Genomic DNA, 25,193 nt, shown 5'->3' on the forward strand with positions numbered 1-25,193 from the left:
CTCCGGTTTTGAATCTTCAAAGAATCATATTAAGATGATACCATGGTTTCCTGGGGACAAGGGGGAATTGCCTGTCTGCAGCAAGGGCACTTTCCTGTTTAGCATGAATATTCTGTGAGTGTTTTGTTTTCAGCATGAATATTCTGTGAGTGTTTTGTTTTCTGACTTCAGTCTCTCTCACATACATGATATATGTATCTTTTAAAAAACAAAAATACCAAAGATATGAAAGCCATAATCATAAACTTCTATAGAGTCCATGCTCGTGCAGTTTCACCTCCTGAAAAGGACAGGACAATTTCTCCTGAAGCCAAGTAAGCTGGATCAAGGCCTGTTTTTCAGAAAGGTATTCAGTCTTGATTCAAGTTCATCTCTCCTAATAGAAATCAAGGGTTGGATGTTTTTACTAATTCGGTATTGTGTCAAACAAAGTTCACTGCAAGGATGGGGAGCATGAACGCTGATTAGATGGCAAGCAAAATGGTCTTTGAATAGTCATTGGTTATTTGGCCACACGATTATGCCTTTTGGGCTCTGTTTCTCACAGGCTACAGCACAAAACCTGCTTTTTGTAGAAATGAGGACTGCAGCCTGTGAACACTGGAGTGAATCTGGTTTCTTTCTTATTTTGTTTTCTCATTAAAGTAATTGGATAAGGAGGAAAATATTCATTCAGGCTGTTAAAACTGTACTGAAACAAATAACGTGAGATCCCGTATGTGCTTGCCTTCTAGTTATAAGTAAACTCAGGGCTCCCTCTAGTGAGATTTCAAAATACAGTGATATGTTTTTTCTTTCACTGAGTTAAAGTTCTAAAGTTAAATCAAAGATTTCAGTAGTATATCAAGCAATATAGGTAATTAATTTTAAATCATTTCAGAGGTGCAAAAATGAAGGACCAGTTCTGGTTATTCAGATGTGCTAGTACAAGTTTACGAAAATTTTAAAAATGAAATATGGTATATAAATCAGCTGTTATTTGACTTTGTTCACAAAGTGAGTTATTGCCTGAGACAGAAAATTTCTTACTGCACATGGTTTACACACATACACATATTTTAATTATGAGTTCTGTTTCCTGAATTGTCATTTTGAATAAACTCAAAGAACATACTCTATTTAAATATGAAGTAAATTGAGCTTCAGCGAATAGAACACAAAGGAAAGCTGGAATAGGGAGTATGGCCACCTTGTGCAGTAATTTGACATGTTGCTAAAATTTACCTTTGCTAAACAGAAATACAAACCTGCCATACTAAGAGTTATGCCAAAGGATTAGGTTTAGAAAGAAAAAAGAGGAGAAAGGAGGAGGACTACAATTGATGGAACTGGCTGAAGAACAGTAAGAAGAAGTTGAAAAAGTTAAATAAGTTGTGATGCATGCATCGCTGGAGAAAAAAGGGACTCTTTTAGGCATTTCTTGAATTGAAAAGTTGGATAATACTGAAAAAATGTTTTCAAAAAATCTCAGTATAAGCCAAGTGAGGACTTTTAGCATTCTAGTATTTCATTCATTATTTTGTACAAAACTGTAATAATTCTTTTTCAGAATTAAAATCCTTGATTTGGAAATGGTTGAAACAAAATGCCGTATATTTCACTAATCATGATAAATATTTCCACTTATTGAATGGAAAGAGTTTGTTCCTTTTTGTTGAGCTCAACTGAAACGGATCTCGATCGATTTTGACTCAGTTTAGCATTAAATTGAGTCTGCTCACACACTCTGGTACCTTTTGCTTCCGCTCATGGTTTTGTTATACCTCTCTAATTTTTGTGCAGTGCTATTTTTGCCATACTCAGTAAAAGCCAGCTAGATCATAACAGCTTAATCCAGTCAAGTACAATCCATATGGAAAAATAAGAACAAGAAGCTCTGCATTTTCTCCTTATGGACTTTTCCTATCTTCAGAAGGAATTAAGTACAATGCAAACAGAAGCATCCATGCTTCCTTCTTTGTTTTTACTGCTGAGAGAGAAAAGAATAGAGCACAGATAAACAGGGAAGTGGAAATATTATGTATGTAGAAAGGATTCCTGTATGAATATGCTATTTTGGTTCTCTGTCATGAACTTTCTGTAGAAAATTAACAAATTAACCTGGAGGTGCATTGAGTACAAATGCATTGGTACTGCAAGAGCCTTGTGAGCTGACCTTCAACAATGATCACTGTCTCCAATGTCCAGGACCAAGTCTCCAGGAATGGCAATTAAAAGCGATGGGTGTCAAAATGGGCCCTGCCAGCAATTCCCTCGCAGCGATGGGATTCCCGGGGAAGGTGTCCACCCACACACCCATGCCTGGACAGAGTTGTTGCTACGGTAGCATCTTCTCCTTCTAAAAAGCATTACTTCAAATTTGACGTGTTTGGCTATTATTCATTATGATACAGGAGTACAGCATTGTAACTATAGTTAGTGTTTGCTTTCAAACTGTAACTGTTGACACTTCATAATTTTCTCACCGACACTCCCCCGCCCCAGGATTCTGCTAGTCTGATCATCCTGCGAGGAGAATTTAAGTGTTCTCTGCTGGCGTATGAACACTGTCGCTAAAAGCAGTAAAACACAAGATGGATGATCATTTTCAAAATTCACTGCTTACTGAAACATCGTTTACGTTAACTAAAATATAGAGCTTGAATATATAGTGGATCAAATTCATTCTTGGTTAATGCCAGTAAATTATATTGTAGCAAGATGCAAGAGGGTGCAGCTGGAGTAACTGATGACATAAAAGCTTTCATATAATGCAATTTATTGTCTGTGGTGTTTAGACTTAAACATATTCAATATTAGATATTTTTTGTTTCAAGTCTTGTAAATCTCAGCTTAGCAAGCCATTTACACAGGCAGATTTGCTGATGTACTTTCTTCCTAATGTAAATCAAAGCTTCTTTCTCAGAAGGACACCAGTCAAGACTACTGACGGGTTGTTTCATCTGGTCGTTTCATAGTCTTTGGACAACCAATTAGATAACCTTTCCGCTGTCCTCTGCAGTTTCCTGTTACTCATGCCCCAATATTTAGTAACTGATTTCAAGTCTCTGTCTCTCTGTTTTCTCTTTGACTTCACAGACTATTTATAAATGAGTTCCATAGTCCAGGCTCAATTTAGGAATCATAAGTAATTTTTTATGCTTTTTTGAAGTACAATATCTCAATAATTCAAGCCTGTAAACTTGCCAGATCTGTTTTCTCATGAGTTTTCCATTATTTTCTGCTTCCAGTCCTTAGCATGTGAAATGCCTTTCCTGTGACGTTTTAGTGCTTCAAGGTCTGATTTCAGTAGGAATTTGCAGAAATTATGACAACTGTGAATATGAAGAATGGTGAAGGAGTCCTTCAATGAGGTTAATTTTGGCTTTGTTTTGAGAAATGGGGCAGGCGGTGGAGAAAGCTCAGCTCTTCAGTTGATATAAACAAACTCTATTTTAGGCCAAAATCAGTTCTGTTCCAAGTCAATCAGGGAGGAGTAGTATCCGGTTTGCCTAGATCTAGTCTTTTTTTTTTCGCTGTGTCAAGGCCCAGAGAGCCTAAATAAAATCAGACACTTGCTATAGTAGGAAAGGTTCATACATTTTGTATGAGAAATAACTAGTGCTCCAAATTGCTTACAAGCTTAATATAATGGAGAGAAGACTTGGGGTAAGGAAAGTGGTACTCCATTCTAGTGGTATTTCCATTTTATAAGAAGCAAGCTGGTCCTATGTCCTCACAGCTGCTAGCAGTACATATTGGCTAGCTGTGCCTAGCCCTGTGTTTCTTTAGCTGAAGTAATACAACTTCACTGGGAGGAAGAGTATCTTCGTTTGGGTACAGTCTCATGTCAGTACATGTTTTAAAAGTCTACTGGACACAGCAGGCTCATGTTTTGCAGCCTCAGAAACAGAAGCGCCAAGCTGCTGATTAACCACATCTGACTTTGATGCCTCTTTCTGCTAATAGACATTCTCAAAACCACTTCAGTTCTTAGGCTGCCACCAGTTTGTAGCCCTCTCTTAGGGCTAAATCCAAACAAGCTGTTTGGGTTTAGTTATTTCTATATTGTTACATCTAACTGCTCTGGTTGTAGGGTTTGATCACGTTGGTATTTTCTAAGTATGCTTCTCCTGCTCAAAAATCTCAGTTCAGACTTTGTTACAGGAGTTCAGAGTATAATTACAGGCAGTAAATACCATTCATCACAAAAACTGCATAAAAAACACCTCTGGAGTGCACCCATGAAATGAAATAATGAAGACGTTTGGATTGACTAAGAGCCTGTGTGAAATAACTGTTCAAGGGAGAGAGGAGGCATCAAAAGAGTCTGACTCTTTCTGTAAGTTTGGGGGGTTTTTTCTCCTTAATAAAAATGGTGTGTTAGTTTCTCTTATATTCTCTCTTACATTAACTTCCCCTAATTGGCTTCAAGAAGCTAGTCTGTGTTGACTGTGTTATCAACTGACGCTTTCAAAGAGCTGTGACAAGGTGACGTGATTTCTCTGCTTCCCTAACGATAGCACATGTCTGCAGGATCGGCAGAGCAGTGTAGCACAGCCACAGTGCTCCTTCACACCAGTGCATCTTTATGTCAAGGAAATGGAAATAATGATTCGTCTGGTAACAATTTCTGCCAGATCTTGTGCAGTATCAGATTCTCTCTTTTAGGGAGCTTTTGTTTGACTATCTGCAGCAAGACTTGGGCCCTCCTTTTTTCCCTGCGTGGTTGGGAGATGTAAGTTTGAATCAATATTATTCAGGCTTCAGCACATGGTGCCATATAGGCTCCATGGTTTTTTCTTACTCTGAGCATATTCTTGGAAGGACATGCATGGACTTCATGGCCTTATCATATGCTTTCCTTAGGAAATAGGTCTTTGACCTGCTTTCTTTGTCTTAAGTTTATTTTTGAGGTAATTTCCTGCGTGAGAGTGGGCATTTCCTGAATGCTGTCAGCAAAGAACTCCCTGAAGAACTGGTGCAGACTGTGGAAAGCAACAATCGTACAAAGAATATTGGTCAGGACTTTACTGATTTCCTTCCAAAGGTCCCTAAGAGGACCCTGACATTTAAAAGTTCATATTTCTGATTGCTGTTTGGGTGTCCCATCCGAAGAACCTGTAGGAGCTGTGCTGCTGCAAGCTCTCTCTTTAATTTATTCAATAAAGAATAGAGAAGTCTCTATTGTTTAGAAGTTTAGAAGACTTTTGGTAAGATGATTTTTAGTTGTTTTCTTTCATGTTCTAATGCTATCTATCTGTTGGATAATGGAACCAACAGTATGTTTCTTAGGGATGCAGAAACATGGTAGAATGATTTGCGTGTTTTTTGAAAGCTATTTTAGTATTCCTAAAACAATAAAGCATCTTTCAAGAGACATCTGCACAAAAGCAACTCTATGTCCAGATATGCAAGAAAAGGCCCTTTGGATTGTTTTAGATAAAATGTCACCTAGTGTTGAAACACTAGATGTTCACTTAGTGTTGAAATAAGAATCAGAAAATATGCAAAGGTGATGTTATATTACTGTTGTTTACATCTGGAATAATGCCTTTCTATATTTGATGATGACTGAGATAATCATTCGGCTCCTGAGCATCCAAATTGATACACAGGGATGAAATTAAGTTATTTTCCTATTCTTACTCCATATTTCTCACCATGAGCAAAAATATTCTTATAAATGAGCCAAATATCCTGTTAATCAGAAGTAGCAATTTTACCCATGGAAACACAAAAACACAGAGGATCTGATTCTTCCCATTAGCATCAGTGATGATATAACCATTAATTTCAGTTAGTATTTTGATCTGCTGCCATCAATTTCATGACAGAAAGGTACTTTAAAGCTTTCCTTATATGTTTTCTGGCTAAATAAAACAAGATGCTAGTGAAATTCTGATCAGATAATCAGGCAATCAGCATTTTCTTTCTTTCTTCAGAGAGAAATTTTCAAATCATCGAGTTGTCTTCCTCCAATATTTAGAAGTCTTTCGGGAGCAGTATGTTTTCTTTTTTTGAGACAAATTTTGAAGTGTTTTTGTAAAGTTGACACTAAATGCAAAGTTATAGAAACTGAACTATTGAAATGCCATGGAACCATCTCAGTCTACCAAGGGAGAAATAATGGATAATTTTGGCTGCAGTACCTGAAATAATCAAAAAGTCATGACCCAGGATCCTGAATTCTGTAATCCTACAGTTATATTTTCAATAGGAAATAGATTAAAACTGCACTTTATTTCCATTCTGCCTTTGCTGGAGGTTCCCAGAATTGGTAGCCAGCTTGCCTTTGAACATCCCATACACTTCTTAGTTGTGCTGAGTCTAACCAGTATGGCTGGATCGAGTCAGAATATTCCTACAGAAATGTTCATAAAACTGGAAGCTTCTAGAGAAGTTTCCCTTTCACATGAGTCTTTAGAGATTATTTCTTTGAAAGGTGTGTTTAGGCACCCATTCTGTTTGTTTACATTTTGGCACTATGTAGAAAGTTTGCTTGTGTAGTGTTTCAAAAACCATCACCAGAAGTGCAAAAACTGACACTGCAATGTGTCAGGACTATTCATCTGTGTAACCTGACCTCAAAGTCCTGCACTCTGCTTGACAGATTTATTGAATATTGTTTCCTTCCATATTGTTTCTCTGAAATTACTACTTTTCAAAGAATTATCTGTTATTTCTGGATGAGGAAAGCTTGAGTGCAGGAAAACTGTATCTGAAAATATCTATGCTGAGATAAAAATGAAATAAATAATTTTTGAAATTGGAAGATAGAGCTTATATTACTTTTAGGAACTGCACAGAAGAAGGTCAATTTCAATGACTGACTTAGCATCACAAATAAGTTGTAAGGCGCAAGAAGGGATATTGTCCAATAGTGCAGATATTTGACCGCCTTCCTCATCACACTGGGTAAGCCCACTGTTTAGACAGTTGTAAACCATGTAAATTATTAAGACAATTAATGTCCCACAATTAGTATTTAGACACCTAATATGCTTTTTCTTTCTCCCACTCTGTCCTTCATTTACGAATCATCAGTTTCTGCAATAAAATAAAAGGAAGACAAATCTGTGTTACTGTGCCATCCGAATTTATCTCTAGAGCAGATCAGGCCTAAGAATTTCATGAGTCTAGTTCTGTGCTACCAGTAATTTTTGTTATACAAATTCTGTATGATCCTCTCTAGCTTAGCTCTGACAATATTGTTACTTGGATGCTAGGTATAGCCGATGCTCAAGTAATTACATATAACCTTAGTGTAAGCATTTGCCTTGACTCCAACTTTCCCTTATTGTCCTCCTCATAAGTTAAGTCTGAGTTTATGAAATCTCATTTTATGAAAAATCATTTGTCTTTTTTTTATTGTTCTAATCTTTCAAAACGGTTTAACCTTAATGCTGTCTTCACAAAGGAGGAAGCTGCTGGCCAATGACTTTGTTTCCAGAGCTGGAAACACTGTTTTTCAAATATTTGGAGTATTTAGAAATATATATACACAGCAATAAAATCTATAAGCAAATCTTACCTATTTTCTGTTTCCACATGAAATTTTGCTTTCATATCTGTTTTCCAAAGTATTTAGCTTCTTCTTTATACTTTCTAATATTTAACTTCATATAGTTTCCACATTCTATTTTTGCTTCTTCTTTGACATTTGTAGATTACAATCTGTGTATATTTGGTATACTTCCCTATTCCTTAAAGGATCATAAGGGATTTGCATGTGTTTACATGTCTGTGTGTGTTTAATCAATTTAGCTAGTAATTACAAATGCCATTCAGGTAGTTTATATTTATTTCCCTCTCCAAATGTGTCTTTCTCTCGGTAGATGCTAACAGGAAAGATGGCATCTGAGAGATCCAAGAGAGATTTTTGCAAAGATATTCCACAAATCATTTAGAACTAGATCAAAAAGGGAGCTCAACTTCCCTCTAGACTCTTCCGGCCTTCTTAAAGCCACATATGGCCTGCATCCACCTAAGTTGCTGCCCCAGTTTGCATTTCTTTAAGCAGGTATACTCAGAACACCCTGAGCCCTGGAAGTAGGTAACCCCCTGCCTATTTCACTGTTGGAGCTTGGTGCTGCCAGCATGTTTACACAAAACTCAGCTGAATGTAACCCGTACAGAGTACAGCTACTCAAGAAACTTATTAATGCTTTTAGCTTGTAGGCGACAGCACACCAGCATTCCCACTTCAGCAGAGCAGCCAGGTAGGTCACTGGCCGTGAAAAGAAAAATGTAGAAACTGTTGTAGCTGTCTGTGATAGCAGGGGGACAACACTGTGACCGTAAAAGATGCATTGCGTGCTATGTCTCAGAGCATAGAGCCGAGTGTAAACCCCCCCAGTTGCAGGTGTCTCCTATCTGCCAGATGTTTCCTTTTATCATGCTGGAGCTATTCTAAGAGGTACTGTTTGTATGAATTATTAAGTATTTATCATAGCAGCGATTTTCACCCAGCTGAAATCACAGGTCATCACATATTTTATCCTCTGGTCACATAAATTTTTAATTGGTGTGAAATGGAATCAGGGAGAGCACAGGTCTGAGTTATTTCTTACACTTTCTAGGAGAATATTAATCATGAGATTCGTGGCTGTTCAGTGCTGTTAGATAGAGTGCCATTAATAACTAATAAGGAGAGGAAAAGCTAGAACTAAATGCCAAACCGTGGGATAGAGCCCGGACAGAGGGATCTGAGATAAGGAAGGCATAGGAAGGAAACACCTGAGCTGCTTTGAAAATTTGGCTCTTAATATCTTTTTTTCTTTCAATCTACTGCTTGTTAAAATAGGTGTAATACTTAGCATTGCTGGTCTCCAGAAGACAAAACTCATAGATCATGGCTGGTTATAAATTTTTTAAGTTAGTGTTCTTTGTGATTGCTTGTATTTTGATATATATCACTCTTGGTTGTGATTTCAGGTTTTGGCGGCTTCTGCTTTCAAAGGAAATAAAAGCTGGGATTTTTGCCTAGTGGTGTCTCTTTTGAAATGTGAAGTTGTAGATGGAACACAAAAATTAGCAACAATGACTGGTTCGATATTTTTTTGAGTGAGGCCAGATATGGATATGAAAGCAGAGTTTCTTGTGAGGGTGGCATAGTTCCCATCAGCTCCTTCATTTTGCAAGCAATAGTCTACTTCCAGCTCACCTGGGAATGGGAAAATCTGGTAGATGTTATTGTTATGTATATTGGTTATACTTCATGGGCTCCTTCAAGATCTCTCTTACCTATTTTTGAGAAGAATAAATACATCTGTGTGTGTGAAATGCTTAGATGCCAGACTGAGAAAGTTGTATGAGCATACAGACAGCTTGTGCTAATCCTGCAAAAAGGAAGAGCAATCAGCGCTTTTTTTTTTTTTTTTTTTTAATCACTCAGGTCTGTTTACACTGAAAGAGGACTCCATGGCACAAACCTACACAAAAAATTAACTGAACTATCTGAAATAAATCCAAGGTACTCTGGGAAATTGCAGCACCCTTGCTCTTCCTGATGCCTCTTCTGAAATCTGCATCTCAGACAAAGCAGTGGCATAAAAATGGCAAGTGCCTCGTATTCAGGCAAGCAGCTTGTTGCAGCTAGATTTCAAAGAGCATTTTCTTCCCACCATACTTTGTCATTGCTTTACACATTTTATTTCTCCAGCACTGACAAAAGATTAAAAATAAATGTCAGAATAAAGCTGAACTGTCCTAGCCTACGTTCCTCACTTACCTCCCATCTGCTGTTCTTTTCTGCAAACACAGATCCCTTCTTGCAGTGTAAACAGTTTCTCCGTTGTGACTCCCTTCCTACAGAACGATCCATCAACACCAAGATTAACTGACTTATATTATTACCATTCTCCTTGGCTTTTCCTGCCCCCACCGCATGTCGCCAGGGTGGTCCTCGCATTTAAGTACAGGGAAGCAGTCCAGATACCCAATGTTTGTAGCAATAGGGACTGTCTTTATTTGTGTACATTCCTAACAGGACAGACCGTTTACAGAGAGTACACTGTGATTTATCTTTGGCGGGGGAGCAGACACCGGAGCACCAGTTTGTAAAGGAACAGTGAGGAATTTTTAATTCCTTTCAAGTATTTTTGAAAATGCTAGCTACAAAGTTACATTAATTCTTTTAGGTTTATTCTGTTTTTGTAATATTTTGTTCAGAATATGAGAAGATGTAAAGATTGTTTTCATGTACAAATGTTTTCTTTTATTTCTTTTTCCATATAATTCTTTCATGAACCATAAACAAACTGTAAATTCTTTTTTCCAGGTCTTACTTTCACCTCATTTCTCATACAATTGACTTTCTGGGAGGGAAGCTAATATCCTGCAAACTAGCAAGTTCAAAGGGTCAGCAGATCTTTAACAGGGTGGATTTCTTCTGTTCCTCGCTCCCCCTACTAGAGATACATTGCATGTTCTTGCTATTGTTTATCACGCTACTGTTACTGTATTGTTATGATCCTATCTTTATAGCTCATATAAATTTGCCTCGGTAAAAAAGAAATTTCAGTTTGGAAATATCCAAAATTGAGTTCAATTCTAAAATGACAAGAAACTCTACATTATTATTTTCTTGAAGAATGAATGACTGAAAATCAAATTTCCTCAGGATAAATAAATATCTGCTTATCGTTAACATTTCTTTATAATGGTTATTTCTGAGTCCATAAGATAAAAGCCCTAATAGATTCAGATTAGTTTTCTTTCGCTGCTATGCTTGATTTTGTTTTATTTTTTAACCTTAGGAGAATTGGCTTTTATGTAAAATGTGTGGTACTAAGGTATCATAATTTCTGAAATATTTCATGTTTCACTGGAAAACGGACAGTCAGATTTATGTACTTAATTCTCAATAAATCCATTTAGGTATTCAAAGTCACCATCAGTTTAATAACAAAGTTCTATTCAGGAGGAAAATAACCTGGTGTTATCTAAACTGGCCAGTGGATGTCACTGTAACGGTACAAATATGACTGAAAATGGACATGGCTCACTTTGAACAGGGATATCAATGAATCAAAAAAAAAGGCGCATGTTACTCAGTAAGCTGTCATAGCTGCGAATCATTAGAGTTGGGGATGAGAAAAAAATATGTGCAAGTACTCTACTTCTCCAGTTGCTGCCACGGGACTACTTGCTATGTCAGGCGCGATGGCCTGTGGTGCACAGCACTACCGCACCGGCACCCTGCTGCCCTGGGCCCTTTCCACGCGGACTGGAAGCCGGCGGTGGCCGAAGGAGCAGTCCTGGCAGCCTCCCCCTCACAACCCCAACATCACTGTGCGACCGGAAGCGTTTTTGCAGCCAGGCATATGATTGGAACCATTTTTCATTTGGAAGCAAAATCCACATTTGAAAACAATGGCATCAGATACTGTTATGAACTTTAGTCCAGAAATACTGGACACCAGATTGATGTTTGTCTGTTAGGATACAGTGAACTAAAAAACAGAATCAACATGGGGTACCAGGTTAGGATAGTTTCTTGTTATCTTTTTTGCTGCCTTTTGTCAATCACCTACTAATTGCAAACTTCATGGCTTTCATTGCTGCTACAATGAGAGCTAGTGTAAACAGAATGGTTGCTTAGAATTATGCCAAATATCTCATATATATATATACACACACATATATGTATTTTTTTCCCCACATACCCCTGCATAACTCAAAAAATGAGATATTTAAAGACTGAGAGTGGCAGAGTGGTGAGAAAAAATGTAATGATTTGCAGGTGGCTCTGAAGATTGCTATCCCCTGTCTCCTTTCCCCACCTCCAACTGCCTTTCTCAGAAGAACCCTAAATCCCTATGCAATCCCCTGCTGTACTCTATAGTTCAGTATTTTAAAGCTTTCTGTGTTGGTGTAAAAGTTTTCTGGAAAAAGTAGTGAGAAATACTTATATGCGAGTGTTTGTATACATACACATGCGCATAAACACACAGATCTCAACATCGTGCCAGTTCGCAGATGCAGTCTGAGCTACCCCATCCCTATCAGGTTTTCAGAACCTGGTGGGTTCCCTGAGGCCATTTGTCAGTGTCCAGCATTTATTGACTATGAGATTTGCAGCCAGAAGGTTAACCAGGTGAAATTCTTAGCTGATGTTGAATTAAGCTGTGTTTGATTTGTAAAACCATTAACAGCAGAGACATGGGAACATATGGCACTTTGCATTTGGGATAATATTTGTTTAAAGCTAAAACTATGCTAATGATGTGAACTACCTTTCATAAAATGTTCATTTTGAATATTCCTTTAGCGCTCATGGTACCTTACCATACGTACCTCACCATTTTTTCTTCTTGGGTTCCAGCATGTCTTGTTTCAGCCATATCACTGTACACCTTTTAACTGAGCTAGAAAATTAGGTTTTGTCAGTGATTTTCCTCAAGTAGTTAAAAATGTGATGCTGCTTTTTGGAAACCTAGAATACATGGTAAAATGTCTGATCTTTGAAGTATTAGGGGGCTGTGTTTGCCAGGTTATCCTCCTTTTCTTTGCATGCATGCTGTGTTGGGGATTCTTGAGCTTTCTGCTTAGAGTATTTTGAGGAACTGAAGGGTGAAGGATCTGGTTCAAGGGTGACAATGAATGCTTGTGACTCAGCTAATGTAGTTTCATAGGAATATGATTTCTTTACACTTCTAAAAGTGTAAAGGAGAGAATACTTTAATATTTGTGTTTTCAATAACAAATAAGATGCCGCAGTTCCTAAAGTTCTCCGTGCACATCACAAAGCTATCAAGCACTTCTGCAGCTGCCAGTGTGTGCTTTTGAGATAAACAGTGAAACAAGAAGTGTGTGGCAGAAAGACTGAGGTGAATTGGCGGTTTCATGTTGAGGAACTGCACCACTTGGATTTGGGCAATGACAAGCTATAGAAGTACTATAAATCTCTTGTTTCCAATTTGTAGAGGGAAATGACATTTATCGATTTCAAGTTCAAAACTGTTGGGTAGATTTCTAAAGAAAGAAGCTAAAATGAGTGTGTCGAAATAACTTGCAGACTTTGCCTCAGATTTGTTGAGCCTCTGGCAAATATTTTTATGACCTTGGGAGTTTATTTGTTTTGTATAGTTCTTTACGATGCTGAAATGAGATGCAATACTGTTGATCAGCTCACGTTACTTCTGCAGTAGTGTTTTGGAGCAGTAATACTCAGGAACGGTGCTTGCTTATAAGGACCACTACCAATTGTTGAACTCAAATGAACAAGCTATTGAGACATACCATTTTAAAGCCTGCAAAATCAAACTGCTACATATGGGGAAGAAGTAGGTACATACTGATTTTTTCTTCTTTTTCTGATGACTGTGAAAATAGAACTGATTACTCATGCCTCTTCATACACTACCAAAGATATGTTTCTTTAGAAATAAAATGCATGCAAATAAATTGAGATATCAAAACTGCTTCTCTCTTACAGATGAGCATTTCAAAAAAGTTTTTAATTTACATGAAACCATTTTCAGATTAACTGTCATGAATAATTTACTAAAACAATGAAGCACTGTCTGATTAATCAGTGTAATTTAATACTAATAAAATAATCATGAATATTTGCCTTACAAAAACATTGGTATTTCTAAAGATTTTTAATGGCTAGAATCTAACCTAATACAAAAAAGAAAAAGTAGACTCAGGAAGCTTTATCTGTGCATACACAATTATTTGCTTAATTTAAGACTATTTTGTGATGAACAATATATGCAATTTCATAGTGTGCAATTTCACTTTGAAAATAATCAGCCTATTTCAGGTTGTTCAAAACCAGGTATCGAATAGCTGTTAAAAGGCTTTCATGTGAAATAAATTTAAAAATGTATTCTGGAAAAAACATGTCCCTAAATTGTCCTACTAATTTAAAGGTAAATAATCAGTTATATTTAAATGAAGGATATTATATACAGTGCTTCCAGCTTTCTGTTAATTCAGGTCTGCAGGCTACTATAAAGGCAAATTTTCATGGCCTTTCATCCACTCTTGAGCTCCAAACTCCTTAGGCACTCTTATACTTCTTCCTTTCCCCCATTAGTAACTCTAAAACTATATTGTAAAAACTTTCTAATAAGCTTAGTAATCCAAACTATACAAGTAGGTTTGGGAAGACGCATCCCTCATCCTTATTTCCCGCTGCAGTCAGAGAGAAGGCAGGAGCGGCTCCTCACGAGGGTGGGCCCTGGCAGTAGCTGGTCACCTTACCCACCCACAGGTGTCTGGGGGAATTCCTTTCCTACCTTACATCGAGTAGCACCTATAGATATTCCTTCATCTTCTCATCCCACACTGAAATGATATGAAAGTATATCATGTTTCTTGCACAGATGTCTTATAAGGAAAAAGCAAGAAGGGAGGTACAATTTGCTTTGCCTGAAGAAAGAAATGTTAAAACTGCTCTATGCCCATCTATCCATTGTAAAAGCAAAAAGAGAAATGCCATTTTGAAAAAACAAAAGCTATTTTCTCCCTTACATTGATATTTGTACACTCTCACAGGTTCTCCAATTACCATTTAAAAGAAGATGAAAAAAGAGAAAGTTGACTTGGAAATGCCTTCTTCAGAGAAGAACACCTTTATTCCACTGCAATAGCTTAGAAAATTATACCTAAAGGTGTATGAAGCTGTCTGAATTTTGGTATTATGTTTCTGCAGCCACATACAAGTTATTTTTTTTGATGTATGACATCTCTTAAATATAAAAGATTCAAGATTAGAGAACTGAAGAAATATAATATTTCCTGAAACCAAAAGGAAGAACGTAAATTGCAGGGGGGGGGACAAAAAGACTTACTGAAGATAAGTTATGTTTTTACAGATTTGTGTAGACTATCTGTGTATGCATAGGAACAAAGTCTAATCTAGATATCTATTAAAATACAGCCCTGGAAGCATTTACAGCTTATTTGATTCAAGTCTTTTTAGCTAACATGCAGTCTAGGACAGTGCCATTAAATTAGTACAGTGTTTGTAGATTAGAAAAGTAATCCTCTCCCATCACCCTCTTGCTGATATTTAATTTTTTTTTCAGGTGCCATTCACTAACGCATTTTTTGACTGTCTGGGTTGCAAATTCATTAAGGCAGTATTTAAATGCTGAAAATATATTTTCTTTCATGATTTCTAAAACAGAAATACATAAACTTTTTCCTAATTTGAAATTTTCAGCCAGGTGACACATCATGGCAAATTAAAGGAATTTGGGATCATAAATATATCATGTTTGAAAAAATCATACACAACATTTCTGTCAGTCTAAGGTTTTGTGACTAGAATACTTGATTGCAGAACAAAGCACTGAAATGGCTCAGTAATGAAAAGAAAAATAGCCAATAGTTTAAATAAAGAAGCCCACATTATTGCACCTGGATTGCATGCTAGATTTCCTAGATTTAAGGACACCAAAAGACATCAACATTATAAAAAGTATCTGCAATATTGCTTATTTTCTTGATACGTAACAGTGCAGATCTTTCCGAGGTCAGAGTATAGGCTCTTTAGGTCAGATAACACCATACTACTTTCTATAGAAAACATTGTTTAGAGCATTAATACCAAGAGACAGGAGTCTCGTGGGACAGACAAGCCAGGCAAGTTCTGTGGTGGTAGAGGCCAGAAGTCTGTAGGATGGATAACCCACCCCAGTATGTTTCTTTCAAAATGATGGAGAGGTGATTGATGCATTGTAAATATGTGTGTGGGCTTGCAGCTCACATGTTTGGCGTGGATCCACTCTCAGATGCTGCTATCAGAGAAAGTACAGATACATTCCCTAGTTCTAGCAGCAGAGCTGGAATTAGGACATAGCACCTATCTTAAGATTATGCAACTAGGAAAGAGTCTAGTCATGTAGCAGGAAATAAGGCCACTAGCTGCACGTGGGTATGATAATGAAGAAAAAAAAATCTGTGAAGATGCTAATTGAAACATCCTGTTCTGATTTTGTTGATGATGCTGCAAAGAAGAAATAGCATCTTTGAAGAAATACTCTGTAGTTTCTTTTGCTCTGGAAGATGGCAGGTTGGCTGACAAGGAAGGCAGGCATGCTGTGAGATAAATTTAAAAGTAAAATTACCATATCTGAACCCTAGTCTGATCAATTCAGTGTTTTATACAAGTTGGAAAGGAAAAGCCTACCACTGCTATGCAGTGATATGGTATTACTGTGCTAGCTGCTGCCAAGAGCATATACTGATGTTTTGGTTGAAATATTTTATTGTCTGTATTACTGGCATGCCTGGGACTTTTAGTTGTGCCCTGGGACCTTGCTGCCTTGAGCTCTGTAAAGAAATGCATAGCAGGCAAGACTCCCTGTCATGAATGAACCGTATCAACTAACTTCACCTCTCCCACATGTGCAAGGTACCATGTCAAACCCATGTACTGTTGCTGTACTGTTTCTATCCTGATGTGCATAGAAATAGCCAGATGGCATGCAAGTAGAGGCTTTACATATCTTTTAAAAGTAGCTGGCTATGCTTACTGAATATGTTCATTCCTCCTACTTTTTTCCTGTTCTTCCTGATCCTTTTAATAGCTTACAAGGGCTCTTGTCTTGACTTTTTTTGTAGGTGTGAACAGGTACAAAATTATAGTTGGGAAGAAGAGCAGGTACATGGCCAAAGAAAACACAACCAATAAGAAATAACAACTACTAAAAAGAACTAGCTTGAAGTTTGTTGAAAGACTTGGCCATCAGAAATGCACTAAGCAGCAACAGAGGGCAGACCTCTAAGCTCATCAACCAAAAAACCAGTAGTAAATACAGGAACAAAGGCCTAAATAATAAGTCCTTTTTCTTGCTGTGAATTTAGAGTTACTACCTAAGGACTATGTCAATATCTTGCTTCTAAAAATTTTGGTTTCTGCTGCTGTCACTCTTGACTCGTACCCTGAGCATGGTATTAAAGAAAAGATGCACACATTTGCAAAATAGATCTAAAGAGTGGAAACATAAATTAAACAATTTATAATTATTGTTGATGCTGTTAGTGTTTTTTGTCTCTTTTTTTTTTCTTTTCTTCACTTGACTAATTTATTCAAAAACAGAATTGCATTGCAGCACTTTGGTAGCTCATACTGCTGAGTTAGATGACAAGGATCTTTCTTGCTGTTTGATTTAGATGAAAAGTGCAATAAAAAACCTGAGATGAAGTATAATAGAACAGAAGAATATGACTATGCAGAAGTTGCCTATGTGGGAAATTTGGATAGGCTCATATGTTGTACACTGCTACTACCATTCTGCTTTTCCCTCTTCCCCTGTTTCTTGCCACTAGTGCTTTCTTTATAACTTGTTTGTACTGTTATGGAAGTATTTTCTAGCAAACCTACATCTCACCTTCCTTTCACTTCTGTAAAGGCCTGCTCTGAGTATTCTAGTGTATGCCATGCTCAAGAATGCTGAACTCTTTAGACTTACATTTTGGCATTTTGACTAAAATATTTTAGAACAAAATCTCTTTTAGAACAAGTCTCTTTGCTAAGGGAAATTAAATTGTGCTAAACATAATAACTGTAAATTTCTTTCATTTTCTCATTTAAGCTAGATAATATGGCCAAAATTGGAAAAGTAACTCTGTTCAGGGATATGCTTCATATGTAAACATGACTCAGTAGAGCACAAGCTTAAAAACAAGCATGCAATTCAAATGAACTCCAGAATCAAGGCCCAAACCCTTTACATCAGACAGAAAACACAGAGAGACCTTGTGGTTATAAGAAAGTTCTATCTAGTCAGATAGAAGAGGTCTCTTAAAATACTACAGAAATGAAATATGCATGTAATTTAGTGAGATTCTAAGGGTTAGTGTCTTAGCAACACCAAGTAAAATCTTTATAGAAATGCTCTACTTTTTAATTCATCTACGACACACTTAAGCTTGGTCCTAGTTTGCTTTTTAGATCTTCTGCATAGTGACTGACAGCTTTGCCAATTGCCAGTCCTCATCTGGTAAGTTTCTATGGCAAAATTACTATTGTTTTCAGGAAGATTAGAAATTTGCAAATAATTTTAGCTTTCTGCTAAAGAAAATTGACAAATATTGACCAAGATGAATTTTGCAATGCTGAGCTTTAAAAAACTTTACTACTCTCCTTGAAAGAGAACATCATCTTGCTATTTTAAGGTTAATAACTGATAAGCTGCATAAGTGTACATGCAAGTCCTTCATTGCAGAAATGATAAAAAAGTATTATACAGCTTTGTAGTTTGTTTTGATAATAATTCAAAATTGTGCATATTCCTCCTGATTTTAATTATTCTGAGTTCAACTTCCATGCATTTTTTGTTTTAGCTAGTACCTTTTATTATAACTTTTGGAGGTCATCTAATCATAACTTGACACAGCTTGGTCAAGCCAAATATTGGGAATTTTCAAGGATAGATATTTCATACTTCTGTGGGTAACCTGTTCTGATGGTGCATTATTGATGCCATAAAAATGTTTTTCTTAATGTCCCATCTGAACCTCACACACCGTAGTATGTGGCTGTTGCCATTAATCACATCATTTAACACGAAGGAGTTTGGTACTGTCATCTTTATAACTGATTGCCAAGTAGTTGTAGGCTGCTAGAGCTCTTTGGCTTATTTTTCAGATTAAAAAAGCCCAGTTCCTTCAACTTCTTCTCACAGTTTACGTATTGTAGGGACCTTGGTAGCCCTTTTCTGGACCTTCCCCATTTTTTTAACACTTTTCTTGAATTGAGAGGGTATGGGGGCAAAGCCAGACATAGTACTGCAGGTGCAGCCACAGCAGTGCCAAGTAGAGGTGGGCAATTACTCTTTTATCCGCTGGCTACATTTCTCCTAACATTTGCTTTATTTCCGATGAGAGTGTACAGTTGGCTGGTATTCAAGGTGGTGATTACCATAACCTTCAGGTCTTTCTCAGCAGGGCTGCTGCTCAGCCTGAATTGATGTATGGGGTTATTCCCAGGGCAGAATTTTGCACTTGTTGAATTTCATGGGTAACTTGGAGTAAGTTTAGAGTAAGTTTGGTTTACTTTCTGGGCAATAGTTAACAGCTGGCCATAATTAATTTTTTAGATGGCTACATTTCTTAGGAAATAATTAGTAAATGTCAGTTATCACAGGGTAACTAAGAGTTTTAAATTCAGATGACTTCATGACAAGCATTATGGAAGTACAAAGTTTAATTTAAAATATCTCTCTCTCCCAGCCTATTTTCCTAGCTAAATAACACCCTGATCATTAGAAAGTAGATCTGAGGACCCAGTCCTGCTGTTCTTCCCAAGTAAAATTTCTACAGAACCTAAGAAACATGGATATGCATAGAGCTAAACATATAATGATGAAGTGAGACCATAGAAGCAACTCTTATTTTCTAATCTGTCCTGACAAAGACTGTGTGAAAAAGCATGTTGAGTCATGATTTTGGTTCTGGTCATCTATAAAGGTACAAGGTTTAAGTCAAATTCTGTTTGATCCTGATCTGTTCACAAAGTCCAGAGTTTTGTTCTATTTTAGAAATGGTTTATAAAATGTCGCACTGAGGGATAATGTGAGCCTTAACATAACTAAAGATAGAGTATTCATTAGATACTGAGTGTGAGGGTAGGTTTTTATTTCAGTTTGTAATAAACTTAAGAGCTAACTTAGCTCGTGCATGTGAGGCTTAAGAACATATGCATTTCCTACATTTCTTAGCCACCAATTCATAGTTTTTCTCTGTTGTCTGCACTCTAAAAATACTATAAAATTGGATGGATCTCTCTTTAGTTACCAAGTAATTATTGTTCCAGTTTCTCATATTAATACCATATTTAAATATTATCAAGCTTATTCAGTTGATAGTGTCAAGGACTTAATTTAAACTATCTTTGTAGAGATTTTCTTCTCATTGCAGACCTTACCCTCAGCTTTCATATTTGCAGTCTCAGGCATGTGTGCGATCTACTGCTAAAAATAGAGCTTTATTATTAAGAAACAAGTAGAAAATAACTCTTTTCTGTCCTGAGGTTCTGCTGGGTTTCTGAGCACTACCTTAGCCTGACTTCCTCTCGCTGTTGTTCTGTGTAGGAATGGGGTCAGATAAATCTGTTTGAACTCATGAGCTCCATAACTGCCCATATGGGAAGGTGGCACAAAAATCAGACAGATGGCCCTCAGAGTACCAGACAGCTGACAGCCCCTCTTCTGAGGGTGCCTGAGATGGCCTCTATTAAGGCAGTAATTTTGCTTATCTGCACCACTTTTTCTCACCATTTTGTAGGGTATTATCATATGTGAGCAGGTAACTGGCCTCTTTCTGTCACCCTTTGGTAAGGAAGGGAGCAGAATATATGCTGCTCTTCTTCTGGGGTCAGACCTTGCTCCTTTGCCTGCAAATCAGAGGTTTCAGCCAAAGTCTCTTGGAGAAGTAGGACTGGGTGTTCGGTGGGGCCTGGAACCTCACAAAGTGGTACACCGGTACAATGGAGAGCTGTATTTGCTGTTTGCAGGCTACATATGATTATCCTCCACTAAGTTCATGCTATTATGCTGCATTTTATACTTGTGTCCTTTCCCTTAGAGACTCTTAGTTGGATAGAGATTTCAGTTTTAATCCCTACTTACCCATTCTAAAGTCTTCATTAAAGCTCGAAAGTAAAGATTCTCCATTAACAAGAAAGACTTGATTCTTCCTCTCCCTTTGGCCTGTTCTTGGTTTTCCAGCGTTTGTAGATCAATGTGAGCCAGCCTGACTGGTCTCCACTTGCTGTATTCTGCTGTGCAACAAGAGATACGGGGCTGTCTCTTAGCAAGCAAGAGCTGTTCCCAGCAGCCCTGGAGGCAGTTTGCCTGCGATTGCAGGAGTGCAGAGGAATGCCTCATCTATCATGTGCAGTATGCAGAAAGCCACCAGAGACTGACAAATGAGTAGGATAATGTCTTCGCAGCACCATAGCTTCTGCACCTCTTCTAAAATTAACTGACAACAAACCTTTTGCAAATGTTCCAAACAGAAACAAAATTTGGTCAGCTATCCTGAGGAGGTAAGGAGGATTTCTTTTTTCTTTTTTTTCTTTCCTGAGTTATAACAATTGGATCTGTCAGCTGCGTGTTATGTAACAGTGATGTCTGGTATACTGCAGAAGAAGTGTTGGAGAATAGCTCCCTGGTAAGAATGCAATTTTTATTTTAACTTTTTACCTCTAAGAGCCCTTGTGTGGATGTATTGGTTTATATATAGCTCTTTAGTATGTTCTCATAGTGGGAAAACATCCTTATACTAAAAAAATACATGCATCCATCATGATAGTTTAACTGAACCGGTATAGACAAAGTAGCACAACTTTATAGTAGACCAAAGTAGTACAACTTTATAGTACAGACCAGCCTGTAGTAAGGGGTGGCAATCATGTAATTTTTTAAGTAGATGGCTTACTGCAAACCCCAAGCAACTATGGCAAAGTTTAAGATTTGCTTTACTATCAGTAGAGGAAATCTCTGTTACATCTTCTAACATACAACTGGAGCCATGAACTTTGGAGGAATGAAACAAATTTGCCATAAACTGCACAGGTTACAATAGGTGAGTTCATTAACTTCAGCTTAGTAAATAATTTGTGTGTCCCTAAATAGAGAAGAAGAGATTTGCTAGAAGCTGCTAGATACAGGGGGGAATATTTGACTGAGCATCAGGTTGGCCATGAACTTGGGAGAATTAGAAAACAGACTGCTGTGGCAGAAAAAATGAAAACAAAACATTCACTGCACGTTGAATGATAGTATGTTGAATTTTAGTCACCATGGCAGAATTTGGAGGGAATAACAGGAGCAGGGGAGGCAGGGGAAGAAATTAAAGTGCATAGTTTTAAATATTTTATTATCTTGAATGATCCTCTTGGTGTGCACTGTGCGGAAGAGTCACATTAGAGCATAAATAAAATGGGCCATTCAGGCCTTGAATGTGCACTTTAGTGTCTTCTTTGCATTAACTATCACCAATAAGATTAAAACTATAAGTTTTAAAACATATATGAAAACAATACCAGTGACACAAGTTGGAAGACAAGGAAAAAGTGGCTGAAGTACAAACTTTATTCATACTGTACACACGCAAAGGCACTGTATTAATTTGTACAGGAGGTGCAATTTGTACTTATCATTCCTCAAACCCACCATTAAAACCCGCTTCCCCTGAAGGAGAGAAGGTTTACAGAAAACCAGCAGTGAGAGGGGGGTGCTCGGTTGCGGGTTCTTAGGGGGGTTGCGAGGCTGAGCCCGTGACAGGCGCTTCCCTCCAGACAGCTCAGCGGTGTCGGGGTACCGCAGCCCGCCTGCCCGAAGGGGAAGGCACTGCAGCGACCGGTTTGCGCGCTGCAGGGACAGTCGGGCCTGGAGAAAGCGACCGGATTTGTCTTCCTTCGGGGAAAACCAACCGCCCCCACCGCGTGGGGCGGGGCGGGCGGGGCAGGCCGCGGCCGGCGGTTGCCGAGGCAACGGTGAGGGCGGGGCGCGGGGCGGGGCCGCTCGGCTCCCGCCCCCCGCTGCCGCCGCCGCCGCCGCCGCCGCTGCCGCCGGCGGGTGGGAGCCGGCGGGCTGCGGCGCGGCACCATGGTTCACCACTCGGGCTCCATCCAGTCCTTCCGGCAGCAGAAAGGTCAGCGCGGGCCGTCGCCTCTCCCCGGAGCTGCGGGGCGGCGCGGCGCTGCGGCGGTGTGGGCGCTCGCGCGTTTCGCGGGGCGGCGGCGTTTGGGTGGCATCGTGGAGGGATTTGGGTCCTTTGAGAGCCACGACTGCTTGTGTGAACGCGCAGCCTGCGGTGCCGCGGGCGGGGTGCTCGGCGGCGGCAGCCGCCCTCCGGCGGGCGGGGTGCGGGTGCCGGCGGCTGCGGTTTGAATCCGTGACCGTTACGGGCGTTGAAGTCCCGCGTGCCAGCGGCGCCCTCGCCGCAGCTGAGCTCGACGTCCCCGCGAACCCGCCCCGGTCCCGCCGGCCTCTGCGTTAGGGGAAAGTTTCTCTCCGTGTGAAACGACGTCCCCCCGTTTTTTCCGGTGGTGGTGCGGGTTGCCTGTCTCGCTGCCGTGCGCGCGGCGTTGACAGGTGTTTTGACTCCCTGGAGTTTGCTGCTGCCATTTTTTCGGTTTCCCCCTTGTTCTGATAGTCTTCAAAGCGTGCTGTTACCTGAATGTGCATCCTGGGGAAGAGGAATAGCCCTGTTTATTTCTGGGGCTCCAGTGTTAAAATTGAAAATACTTCTTTCAGTAGAAGTAGGCAGTTCAGTCTTTGTTTGCAAATAAAGAAACAGAAGGTTTACTGGCCAACAAATACGAACGTAAATTTTCAGCAGTGGTTACAATCGCTGTAAAACCTTTATTGTGTTTATGATAGGAAGAAAAGGTAATTTTCTCAAGGCACTTTGATTTCCCCCCCCCCCCCATCCTCAAACTCCTGTTTTTATTACAGCTTTTTTTTGTTTAATTTTACATTAACTGATAAGATGAAATCCTCATTTCTTTTCTTACCGGTATCCCTTTGTGCTGTTTCCTTTAATGGGCAACAAACTTGTTTTTTTTTGTTGTTGTTGTTTTTTTTTTTTTTTAAGAGTTCAGTATGTCATGAACTATGATTTTAATATGGTGTACTTCATGCATAAATTATGGATTCACTTATTGGATTTTGCCTCATTCAGGTTCTGCTGTTTGAATGGTTAGTGAAAACTAAATAATTCAAAGCACTTACCCTATTCTGGTAATCCCACAACGGATTTAATTCCTTGCTATAGAGACATTGCATCTGATGCCTATCTTATGTGCAGTATTGAGCAGTGCTGTTACAAATTGTAAAATGCCTAGTTCAGTCCTGTTCAAAGTTAATTGAATTGTACAGTAGTTTTGTCTGTCTTCTTCAAATGTAAGAAATGTGTTTATAAAAGCATCGAGTGACTTGGAGTCATAGGTTTTTTATGAAAAACTAAGGATAAATACTATTTTTTATATTACAACAATGACTGGCTAGCCCTAGAGTCCCTGGTAAGGCCCTCTGGGAGGTATTCTGTAATACTCTTTAAAAATAAATAAACAAAAACCCCAAACAAAAACGCCCATAACTGTATTATTTTATTTAATTGCTTGAAACCAAGCTGCACTGTGAGATTTAAAATATCATATATATTTTTGACAATAGTAGAACTTCATAATATGATACATCCATGAGTGTTTTTAACCAGTTACATACTGAGAAGCTGATTCTTATTCTTTCCTCCTCATACTGGAGGAAACCCCGATGAAGGTGGCTGGCCAATCATAAAGCTTTGAAAGAGAGAGGACGCTCTCAGGCAGCTACAGAGCATGTACAGCATTGACTAGGATGTCCATCACTTTCCCAAACATCTCATGGTATATGCTAAATCTTCCTGAATGAGTTTGGTCAGAGTTTTTTGCAGTCTGTTGCCTTGGGATGGGGGAGGACAGTGTGAAGTCTTGAGCTAAAGGCTACGTGAAGAGTAAGCAAACATAAATCAAAATCAAGTACTTGTCATCTAATCATGAGGTGTTTAAAAGAAGTTGAGAATCTACTACTCTGAAGTTTAAAGACATCGATCTCTCAGCAGCAGAACGTGATAATGTGATACTATTTTCTTCAGTTTTTCCAAATTTGGTATATTATATCATTCTACTATTTTAAATTATGATTTCCATTACTGTAGTTTCTAACTTACTGTTGCTGATATGTTGATTAAATGCACTGTTTATGTTTTCTAGCTGCTCAGAAAACAGTGCCCTAAATTCCTTTTTTTACAGAATCAGTGGTAATCCTCATGAAATGGCCAACTGCCCATCACAGCTGTGCCTTCTATGCTTCACTAGCATTAAGACCAAGCTTCATTTCTTTGGGGGGATTTAAAGGATGATGTTCTTATGTGTGTTCTCGGTCATATAGGAAAACAGTTAACAAAAGTAATATTTCATGACAACAAATATAAATTAATTTTAACCTTAATTTTAACCTGTGTACCTACTGCTAGGCAACATAGTATTCAAACTAACTTGCTAAAGAGAGGTGACTGTTAAAATCTGAGACAGAATGGGTTGAAGAACATTATTTTCCATAGCTACACTGAGCACAGTGTTTCTGTACCAAAGCTGCCTTGAAAGTATAGGACTAAGTCCTCTGCCCTCTTTGATATCTAGGATTTCTCAACAGGGACAAAAAAAGAGAAAAATTTATTTATGTCCTAAGGGGCTTGGT

At 38.5% G+C, this 25,193-nt stretch overlaps 1 protein-coding gene across 8 annotated transcripts in view; it reads left to right on the top strand.

Moving 5' to 3' along the window:
• Positions 1–25,193, top strand: part of ANO3 (anoctamin 3) — a 304,803-nt gene that overhangs the window by 47,779 nt on the left and 231,831 nt on the right. Inside the window, exon 1 of one of the 8 annotated variants that reach the window (XM_026121739.2) lies at positions 22,488–22,602. The exons of the other annotated variants lie outside the window; for them this stretch is intronic. Within the exon in view, the coding sequence (XP_025977524.1) occupies positions 22,557–22,602 (46 nt within the window). The 5' untranslated portion in view covers positions 22,488–22,556. Of the gene's footprint in view, positions 1–22,487; positions 22,603–25,193 lie in introns of those variants that run through there. 8 annotated transcript variants of the gene reach the window in all.

Source organism: Dromaius novaehollandiae, chromosome 5 (genome assembly GCF_036370855.1).
Source record: "Dromaius novaehollandiae isolate bDroNov1 chromosome 5, bDroNov1.hap1, whole genome shotgun sequence".
NCBI classification, from domain to species: Eukaryota; Metazoa; Chordata; class Aves; order Casuariiformes; family Dromaiidae; genus Dromaius; species Dromaius novaehollandiae.